The sequence below is a fragment of the Pantherophis guttatus genome, chromosome 3, assembly GCF_059756535.1.
Source record: "Pantherophis guttatus breed Tessera chromosome 3, ASM5975653v1, whole genome shotgun sequence".
Classification (NCBI taxonomy): Eukaryota; Metazoa; Chordata; class Lepidosauria; order Squamata; family Colubridae; genus Pantherophis; species Pantherophis guttatus.
Window position 1 is genome coordinate 548,870 of NC_142065.1, and position 10,113 is coordinate 558,982.

The window sequence follows — 10,113 nt, forward strand, 5'->3', positions numbered from 1 at the left end:
GAGAGACGGGGGGGGCAGCGGAGCCTCTGGCGCAATGGACCCCCTGCCCTCCTCCAACAGACCCCCACGGGGGGAGGGGAGGGGGAGGGAGGGAGGGGGGAAGGACCTCCAAAGCTCCCCCTCCCCCTCCCTGACTGGCCCCCAGGGCCCCTCCCCCTCCGCCCGCAACGGAGCAACCGCGGTTCGCTCGGCCGGTTTCCTTGAGAGAAGCCGCGACTTTTGGCCTCCCCGGAGCAGAAGCCTCGCCCGCCATCCGCCCTCCTAAAGGGCAGAGAGGGAGGCCCTTCAGGCCCCAGCCACCCTCCGCCCCGCCCCCGCCCCTCGCGCACGCGCCGCAAAGCCCGGCGACGCTTCCGCGGTAGCCGACGAAAAGTAGACCCGAGCGTAGAAGGGCCTCGCCTCACGTTCCCCGCAAAAGTAGTTCCGGCGGCGGCGATGTCCTGGACGACGGAGGTCCCGAGCGCCGAATCCCTCCGCCGGGCGAGAGAAGCGGCCATGGCGTCTTCGCGGGTGCCGGAACGGAAACCGGAGCCGCCGACGGAGCGCCCGGAGCCCCGCGGCGGAGAGGCCGGCGGTGAGGCGGAGGCGGCGAAGGGGCGGCGGGCGTGCGCGCGGGCTCCCGGCCGGCGGAGGGGCGGGGAGCGCTCGGCAAGATGGCGGAGGGGCGAGCGGGGCGCAGGCAGCGCCAGGGGCAGCCCGGCTCGGACAGGCCCCGCCGAGGCTGCGAGGGAGGGAGGGGGGAGGAGCGCGGGGGTCCCAGGCCCCTCCCCTCGCGCGCCCCACGGAGCCCCCCCGCCCGGCTGACCCCCCCCGCCCTCCCCTCCCCCCGCAGCCGCCGCCGCCCCGCAGAGCGACGGAGGAGACGCCGAGCCCGGAAGGAGGGAGGAGGAGGAGCAGGATGGGGCTCCCCCGCCCCCCCAGGAGCCCCCCACGGGTGAGCCTCTGCCCCCCCCTCCTCTGACAGCCCCCCAGGGCGGGGGTCGCGGGCGGGCGGGGGGGGTGACGAGCGCCCCCTCCCCTCCTCTCCGCTCTCTCCGGCAGGCGGGGGCGGCTGGCGAGCGTCGGCCGAGGAGCTGGTGGAGGTGGTGGTGGTGCAGCGCTTCCAGTGCCGGCGGTGCCCCTTCCGCAGCGCCGCCCGACAGACGCTCCTGCGCCACGTGCAGCGGAGGCACCTGCAGCCAGGTGGGTGGGGGGGAGGGGGAGGGGTCAGCAGCCCCTGGGCTCTGGGGGGGAGGGGGGAGGAAGAGGGGGGAGGGGAGGGGGGAGGAAGAGGGGGGGAGGGGAGGGGGGAGGAGGAAGAGGGGGGAGGAAGAGAGGGGAGGGGGAAGGGATTAGGGTTGCAGCCCCTGGGCTCTTGGGGGGGGGAGGCGGGACAGGCTCCCCTGACGGCTGAGGGGCTCTTCTGGCTGCAGGCGGCACCCCCGGACCGAAGAGGGGCCGCCCGCGCAAGGGGGCTGCGGTGCCAGAGGCCACTCGGGAGGAGGAGGAGGAAGAGGAGCAGCAGGAGGAGGACGACATAGTGGACGCCGGCGCCATCGATGACCCCGAAGGTAAGGGGGGTGGGAGGCGTGGGCCCCCTCCCCTGCTTTGCGCGGCTGCTGCTGCTGCTGGTCCCTCATGCCCCCCCTCTGGCCCCCCTCTGCAGTGGACAGCGACTACAATCCGGCGGAGGATGAGCCCCGAGGACGCCCGCCCAGGATCAGCCGCCCGCTGCCCCCGTCCCCCAAGCAGGGACTGCGGCGGCGGCCCGGGAGACCCCGCAAGTTCCCCCGCCTGGAAGCGCCCTCCCGGCCGGAAGGTGAGGAGGGGCAGGGAGGTAACAGCGAGGGGCAAAGACGCTCCTGGGCTCCCAGCACCCGGTGGGGCTCCGGCCTGGGCAGCGGAGACCACGTCCATGGGGGAGTTTCGGGACTTCTGGCCCTTCCCCGTTGGGCAGGGCTGCCCTCCATACTGAAGGCTCCGCAGGGATTGTAACCGGAGGGCCAGAGCCGTAGGGCCCCTCCTGAGCGTGACCCCTGCAAGCAGGCAGAGCTTGGGAGGAAAAGCGGGGAGGGTCTCTGGGGACCTTCTGCTGCTGGCCAATGGGCCTCTGCAGGATTGGGCCCCTCTTTTGCGGGTCGTTTCCGGCTGTATCCAGATGGATGTAGCCCGTGAGGCTTTGCTGGTGAATTCTTGACCTTTGGCCACTCCTGGCACCAGCTTTCTCTTCGCTTCCGAGGCGTTGTTAGATGTTGCCGGCTCAGGACGGAGGCTTTTCGACTCCAGCAACCCCTTTGCTTTCTGTGCCAGAGCGAAAATCCCATCATGGAATGGCCGCTCTCCCTGTCCAGGACAGGATCCGCAGACCTCCCAGGTGGACCTTTCCTGGGTGATTCCCGCAGCCCTCCGCCTTCTCTCCGGCCATTGGCCGCTGCTGCTGCTTTGGAGATCTGGGGCTTCATTTGCTGAATGGTTCCCTTGGCAGGCGGTGAAGCGGAGCCGGCCGTCTCCTCTCCGTGTGTCCCTCAGGGGAACCCGCAGAGCTCCGAGGCAGCCAGCTCCTCGGGCTCCCTCCCTGATGGCGCCGGTCGCCTGGCGGAAGTGGCGGTGGGCCAGTCGGATTCGGAGAACAGGGACCCGTCCTCCCACGGCCAGCCAGAAGCACTTCCCCGCCGACGAGGCCGGCCCTCCCATCGGTTCCTGGGCAAGAAATACCGCAAGTACATGGGGCGAAGGTGAGAGGTCAGGTGGCACTTCAGAAGAAGGTCTCTGGCTGGGGTCCCCCAGGTGACACCCGCCCCCCCTTGGGCCTCCCCACAGATACTGCTACAAGTCCGCCAAGCCGTTGATGCGGCCCTACCTGTGCCGGATCTGCGGCTCCCGCTTCCTGACCCACGAGGACCTGCGCTTCCACGTGAACTCCCACGAGGCCGGGGACCCCCAGCTCTTCCGCTGCCTGCAGTGCAGCTACCGCTCCCGGCGTTGGTCCTCTCTGAAGGTGAGCGCCCCCCCCCCCCGGTTCGGCCCCCTCCCAGCAGGGAAGCAGCCGTTGCCAGGAGCCTCCAGCCTCTCCCTCCTTTGCCTCCCGCAGGAGCACATGTTCAATCATGTGGGTAGGAAGCCCTACAAGTGTGAGGAGTGCGATTACACCAGCGTGTACAAGAAGGACGTCATCCGCCACTCTGCTGTGCACAGCCGCGACAAGTGAGCGCCTGAGGGGCTCCCCAGACCCCCTTGTGGCCCTTTGCGGTCTCTGAAAACTCTTTGGGAGGGGCTCTTCCTTCCGTGCACCACTCTCCTTACGGAGCCCCTTTCCTCCCTTTCAGGAAGAAGCGAACCGACTCGGTAAGTCTGGCGTCTCTCCCCACCCCCACCCCCACCCGACGCCTGCCTTCAGAGGGCTTCCCTGATTGTTGGGGTGTGGGGGGGCGCTTGGCTCTTTTCTGGAAACCACCTTGTTTCTGGACGTTCTGGTTCTGCCTGGCCCAGACCGGGAGCAGCTGACTGAGTCCTGCAGAGCCCCTCCCTCCCCCAGGGGCTGACCCACTGGAGTCTCTCCACTCTAGGCTCCCAAGCGGAGCTCCTTCCCCTGCCCGGTCTGCGGCCGAGTCTACCCCATGCAGAAGCGTCTCACCCAGCATATGAAGACGCACAGCTCCGAAAAGCCCCACATGTGCGATAAGGTGGGTTTGAGGCTGCTGGGGTGCAGGGGGGGGGGCTTGGCACAAAGCCCGGGGGGCTGACCCCTCCGCTCTCTCTTGCAGTGCGGGAAGTCCTTCAAGAAGCGCTACACCTTCAAAATGCACCTGCTGACCCACATCCAGGCGGTGGCCAACCACAGGTGAGCTTTGTTTGAGGGCCGTATCAGAGGGCTCTGCCTGTGGCTCTTCTGGGCTGCCAGTCACTGGGCTCTCCTCTGGGCAGGTTCAAGTGCGAGTTCTGCGACCACGTGTGCGAGGACAAGAAGCTGCTGCTTAACCACCAGCTGCTGCACATCAACGACCGGCCCTTCCGCTGCAGCCTCTGCCCCTACGCCACAGTCCGCGAGGACTTCCTGCTCTCCCACACGGCCGTCAAGCACACAGGTGGGGCGGGGGGGGGCTTCAGTTGAAGCCTTTGTGCTGACCCCTTTCACTGATCCCAACCTTGGGCACTTTGTGGGGAAATAGCAGATTTGTGGCCCTCTGCAGCAGAGGCCTTGGAGTGGCAACGGGTTTTTACTAGCCCCCACTCGCTCCAGCAGTCCTTCAGCATCCAGCTCCTTCCCGGCTACCTCCCCGTGGTTTCCTGACCTGCGGGGTCCGTAGGAGGCGGAGTTGCAACTTTGGTTGGGCCAATATTAAGAACGATAGTAAATTTACGTGCTGCCCGATTGCCAGCCTCCTTGCAGTGTACGGTCGCTAAAAGGTCTAAGAGCAAAGAGGAATGGGGAAAGCCAAGTCGTCCCAAGACCGAAGGGCAGAGGGGGCATCGGTCTTTGTCCGGGTTAAGGGGCAGCTCTTTGCGGCTCTGAATTTATTTATTTATTTTATTTTATTTTAATTTAATTTATTATTTATTTATTTATTTATTTATTTATTTATTTAACAACAATAAACAAAACAATCAGACCGTTAAAAACAAAGTCCATGATAAAATTGAGAAAAAAACCAATAAAACCCCATTAAGTTCTATTAGAAACCCCATCAGTCTAGGGCGGCTAGATGAAATAGCCACTTTTTCAGCCCACGGCGGAAGGAGCGAAGGTGGGGGCCACCCAGAGCTCCAGAGGGAGTTGATTCCAAAGGGTGGGTGCGCCTACAGAGAAAGCTCTCCCTGGGGGTCGCCAGCCGACACTGTCTGGCCGACGGCACCCGTAGTAGGCCCTCCCTGTGAGAGCGCACCGGGTGATGGGAAGCTGCTGCTGGCTGCAGATGGTCCGCCAAATATCCTGGGCCTCAGCCATGTAGGGCTTTATAGGTGATCACCAGCACCTTGAATCTCACCCAGAGGGCAACCGGCAACCAATGCAAGTCGCGCAGGAGAGGTGTAACATGGGAGTGTCAGGATACTCCCATCACTACCCGTGCGGCCGCATTCTGCACCAGCTGAAGCCTCCGAATGGTCTTCAAGGGCAGCCCCATGTACAGAGCATTGCAGTAGTCAATACCTGCAGGGCGGGAGCCCTTGGCATTCCCAGGGGGCAGGCCCTACCGCAGCGCCCCAGACACTCAACCACAGGCCTCTGAAGGGGGGAGGAGGCTGCGTAATGAGTTTGGCCATCTTGTAGCCCAGACCGGAGGCTTCCTTGGCTGCCCCAGTGTCATCTGTGTGCCAATGAGAGCGGGCACAGCCACGTCTTGGGGCTACCCATTGTGGCATTTCGGTTTTGGTGCCTCTTTGTGCAGAGGTAGCAATTGGGGGTGTTTCGAGCTGGGCGTGGAGGAGCAGCTCCTCTCGTGCCCGGGAGCGAAGCGGGAGGAGGGCACTGAGCCTCTGGTGGCCTCTGCAGGTGGGAAGCCCTTCGGCTGCGACCTCTGCCACTTCTCCACCAAGCACAAGAAGAACCTGCGTCTCCATGTCCAGTGCCGCCACCCGGAGAAGTTTGAGGAGTGGGTGCAGCACCATCCAGAGGAGGGGCCCTGCCGCCGCCGCCCCTTCTTCACCCTTCAGCAGATCGAGGAGCTGAAGCAGCAGCACTGCCAGGGCCAGGCAGCCCCCGAGGACCCCGTGCCCAGCCCGCCCGTGAGTGGCCACAGCCCCTGGGTGGGCCTTGTTGCTACTGAGGCTGCTGTGGTGACCAACTGGCTCTTCCCCGCAGGTGCCAGGAGCCCCCGACCCTCCCCAGGAGCCCTTGCAGGGCGCCATCCTTCTCTTTGAGCCAGGTACCTGCCCCGGAGGGGGAGGGGATTGTCAGAGAAGTGGGGAAAGGGGTCAGGCAGCAAGGCAGAAGCCCTCAAGATGGGCAGACCCACAAAGGGGCTCGTCTGCTCGCCCTTTGAGGGGCCCTGGCTTATGACTTCACGAGGGCAGGAGTGGGTTCTAGCAATCCCTGCCCAGGTCCCACCACATTCGGAGGGTCTTGGAGGCGTTTTATCAGATCTGGGTGCAGTCATGGCAACTGGACCAAAGTTTGTTCAAACTGAGGCCCAAGTAGCTCCTTCAGTCAAAATGAAAACTTTGGGGAGCTGTTGGAATGAACCAACTCTTGCCATTCAGACTGAGGGAGCGCTTCCACTCATTATCGGGTCTGGGCACAAGGCTGGCAGAAGGGAAAGCAGCCGGAGGCCAAAGAGACCCTCCCTCCTTCCCTCTTTTTGGGGAGGCATGGAGGGGAGAGCCAGGTGGGGAATGCAAACACACGGATCTGGTGCACTGAGAGATCCCCCAGTTTTAGAGAGCAGCTCAGAAGCCTTGCCTGGGGGAGGAAGGGGGGGAGTGCAAGGCTTAACTCTCTTTCTTCCCCCCCACCCCCAGAGGTGGAGGGCTCGGCGGAGGTGACCACGCAAACCGCCCTGGACCTCCTGCTGAACATGAGTGGCCAGCGGGAGCTGCCGGCCGATGCCCTGGAGGTGAGGCTGGGGGTTCCCAGCTCCTGCGGGGTAGTGGGCACAATGGGAGGGAAGCCTTGAATCTGACCTGGCTCTGCTCCGCCCGCAGGTGGCCGTGGTGAAGACGCCCTTGGAGTCCCGGGGCCAGGAGGAGGAGGAGCTGCAGACCGGACTGCTGACCGCCCAGGGGACGGAGCCAAGCGGGGCCCTCATCCAGGCCTCCACGGCTGCTTCCGAGGTCCAGCACGTCACCGTCCCGTTCTGCAGCGCCTCCGAGTACAGCGTGGTCTCTGCCAGCGGGGAGGTTGCCAGCACGCTGTACGGGTGAGCACTCCTCTGGGGAGGGGCAGCAGCATCTGGGTGGGGGGGGGATGAGAGACGAGGCCTCCCCGAGTTCCTTCAGCGCCTCAGCTGAGGCTTCAGCTCCTCCTCCTCTCTTGTGCCTGTTTTCCATCCTCTCTCAGCAGCAAGGAGGAGGCCCCTGGTGAAACTGTGCAGGCCGTGATCCAAGACTCCCTGAAGGAGGGCCCCACGGTGCTGGAGGGGCCCCAGCAGCAGCCGCAGCAGCCACCGCCGCCTTCTGGGGAGGTGAGCAAAGGACCCCCAGGAGGCTCAGAGGGAAGGGAAGGGAGGAGCTCAGAGCAGCCAAGCGTTTGCTCTTAGGGGCACTTGGGGGGCGCCTGTGGGCCCTGGCCCTGGGCTGCTCTGCCAGAGGAGCTCTGTCACCGTGATGGTTCTCCCCACAGCAGGTCAGTGGGGAGCCCCTGCCGACCATCCAGTGGCCGGTGGTGCACTGCCTGGCCTGGCAGGCCCCGGAGCAGCTGGAGCCCGAGGCCAGCGGAGTCCCTCTGGTCCCGGCAGAGCAGTCCTCGGGCCAGGCCCCCCCGGCCAAGAAGCCCCCACCGGGCCAGGCCCCCCCGGCCAAGAAGTTCTCCTGCAAGATCTGCAGCGCCACCTTTGCGGGCCGAGCGGAGATGGAGAGCCACAAGAGGGCCCACGTGGGGCCCAGCGGCTTCAAGTGCCCCGACTGCCCCTTCACGGCCGCCGCCTGGCCAGAGGTCCGGGTAGGTGCTCGGGGACCCCGGGGAAGGCGGCTCAGGGGCTGCGGGTCTTCCTCCGGGAAGGGGCCGTTCTCACCCCCCCCTCTCCCCCCAGAGCCACCTGGAGCAGCACGCCAGCCTCCGGCCCCACAAGTGCCAGCACTGCAGCTTTGCCTCCAAGAACAAGAAGGACCTGCGCAGGCACACGCTGACCCACACCAACGAGAAGCCCTTCGCCTGCCACATCTGCGGCCAGAGGTGAGCCGGGGGAGGGGCTCTTCCTTTGGAGGGGTCCTTTGGGGGGCTCCGGTCTTCGTGGCTGAGTGAGGACAGCCCTCCCCCGCCCGCAGGTTCAACCGGAAAGGCCACCTCAAGTTCCACATGCAGAGGCTGCACAGCTCTGAAGGGAGGACGGCCTCCGAGCCCATCCCCACTGCCTCCCAGACCATCATCCTGAACAGCCACGAGGAGACCCTGGCCACCCTGCAGAGTAAGCGGCCAGCAGGAGGGGGCTTCCCCCCAATCCCTCCCTCCCTCCCTTCTTCCCCCACCCTGACCGGCATCCGGCCCCAGTGGCCGCAGGTGGGTGGCTGGAGCTTCCCAGGGCTTGGCCACTGACTATCTTGGGGGGGGGGTCCGGCTGGCACCCCGGCCTTCTTCTCTGTTCCTCAGCGGCCCTGCAGTCCGGCCCAGAGAGGCTCCAGCAGGCCCTGGAGCAGGAGCACATGATCGTGACCCAGGAGGAGGGCGACCCCAACGAGGTGAGGGCCCAGCGAGGTGGAGGAGGCTGGTGGGGGGGGGCTCGGCCTTTTACCTGGGGGACAGCCCAAGGTCAGCGGGCAGTTCAGGGAAGCCCCCCACCCATCCGGGTGGGATCCTACAGCCAGGAAAATTGGGTGGGGGGCTCAGCTGGGTTGGCAGAAGGGGTTTGCTGCATTGACACAACCTGAGTTCAGATGGGGGAGGGAAAAGGGTCTTCATGCAGATTAACAGAAAACCCCTGAGGGGGCCTCAGTTCTGCCAATCTTTGCGCTGCCGCTTCCTGTCTGTGTGGAAGCTTCCATGTTGGAAGAATTGGCAGTTGTTCCCCCACCCCCGGTTCGACACCCCCACCCCAGTCTGCCTTTTGCCCCTGGGCTGTCCTGGCCTCTCCCTGCTGTGGGTGCGAAGTCCGGGCGCTCGCTTGCTTGCTTGCAGGAGGCCACCTACATCCAGGAGATCATGGCCACGGCAGACGGGCAGATGGTGCAGCACCTGGTGACCACCGAGAACCAGGTGAGCCCACCCCAGGCCACCCCAGGAGGCGAGCTTTGGGCTCTGGCTGCCGGAGCCCCCCGATAATCTCTCCCCACCTCCCTTCTGAAGGTGCAGTACATCATCACCCAGGAGGGCGTCCAGCAGCTGCTGCCCCACGAGTATGTGGTGCTGCCTGAGGGCCATCACATCCAGGTGAGGCCTTCCCTCCTGCTGGCCCCCCTCCTACAAACATGGGGGTCCGTCCGTCTGCCCCTCCCCCACCCCGATGTCTCACGGTCCTGGTTGCTGTTTCAGGTGCAGGATGGCCAAATCACCCACATCCAGTACGAGCAAGGCGGCCCGTTCTTGCAGGAGCCCCAGGTAGGAGGGGCAGACTTGGGGCGGCGGCTGAGCTCGTGGATTGGCTCTCCTGTGGGGGAGGGTCTGGAGCGGGGGGTGTCTCACGGATGCCTTCTCCCCACACAGATCCAGTATGTCCCGGTGTCCCCCGGGCAGCAGCTCGTCACACAAGCCCAGCTGGAGGCCGCTGGACACTCGGCAGTGGCAGTTATTGGGGGGCCCGGGAGCAGCAAGGAGACCCCCGCAGAGCAGGAGCTCCTGCCCGTCACCTTAGGCCGATCTGCAGCCGGTTTGGGCAAAGGGAAAAATCCCGGTTGCCTCTTCTGCACAGGTGCCGCAGGCCGGGTGTACATTCTGGATGCATTTGGGGTCCAGGCTGCCTGGTGGGGAGGAGGGGGCTGAATCCCCTGGGCCTGCCCTAGATCTGCCACCCACACTTTCACCCCACCTCAAAAGGCTCCCTCTCTATTTGTCAGGGTGGGCCAGATGGTGCCCTTGCCCTGTCCGCTTTCTCCCTTCCAGCTGCCCGAAGAATTAGAGGGGCGGAATTGGGACACCCCCCCTCCCTTCTGCTCACTCCCCCCTCCTCCTCTCCCTCTGCAGCAGTGGCGGACGTGGCCGTGGCTCCCTTCGGCACGGAGTCTGGGTCGGAGCAGCTGCAGCCGGGCATCCATTACGACATCATCACCGTCGCAGAGTGACCGGACTTCACTCCCCAACGGGTCGACCTCTTTCTTGGCCCTTGGGGGCAGCCTAGGTGGCCGGCTGGCCGGCTCGGCTCAAGGACCAGACTTCCCTCCGGATTGTGCTTCTCGCGACCGGCCAGCTTCAGCTGCTGCTCGTACTCGGCTGCCCCGCAGGACACCTGGCAGGCCAGGTTGGGGGGGGGGCAGCCCAAGGCTCAAGTCAGCAGCCTCACCCGAGGACTGCCTGGTGGATGCACTGCTGAATAAAAAGGGCCCACCAGG

General features: G+C 65.2%; 1 protein-coding gene across 6 annotated transcripts; it reads left to right on the forward strand.

The window, feature by feature from the left end:
- The first annotated feature begins 420 nt into the window (after window positions 1-420).
- ZNF335 (zinc finger protein 335) lies at window positions 421-10,113 on the forward strand. Of its 6 annotated transcripts, none has more exons than XM_087888900.1 (26): window positions 426-574; window positions 833-934; window positions 1,042-1,182; window positions 1,413-1,550; window positions 1,646-1,798; window positions 2,465-2,714; window positions 2,800-2,977; window positions 3,071-3,183; window positions 3,306-3,324; window positions 3,546-3,662; window positions 3,744-3,820; window positions 3,904-4,064; window positions 5,471-5,703; window positions 5,780-5,843; window positions 6,436-6,530; window positions 6,619-6,833; window positions 6,974-7,097; window positions 7,259-7,573; window positions 7,665-7,807; window positions 7,900-8,039; window positions 8,222-8,310; window positions 8,747-8,824; window positions 8,915-8,998; window positions 9,101-9,166; window positions 9,272-9,476; window positions 9,749-10,113. In XM_087888900.1, the coding sequence occupies exons 1-26, from the start codon at window positions 436-438 to the stop codon at window positions 9,844-9,846; spliced, it is 3,537 nt and encodes a 1,178-aa protein (XP_087745026.1). In that variant the 5' UTR covers window positions 426-435; the 3' UTR covers window positions 9,847-10,113. The 6 variants fall into 6 exon arrangements, with proteins under 6 accessions (XP_087745027.1, XP_087745023.1, XP_087745026.1 ...); XM_087888898.1 differs by having other exon boundaries at window positions 427-574; window positions 7,256-7,573; XM_087888899.1 differs by having other exon boundaries at window positions 427-574; window positions 6,977-7,097; window positions 7,256-7,573.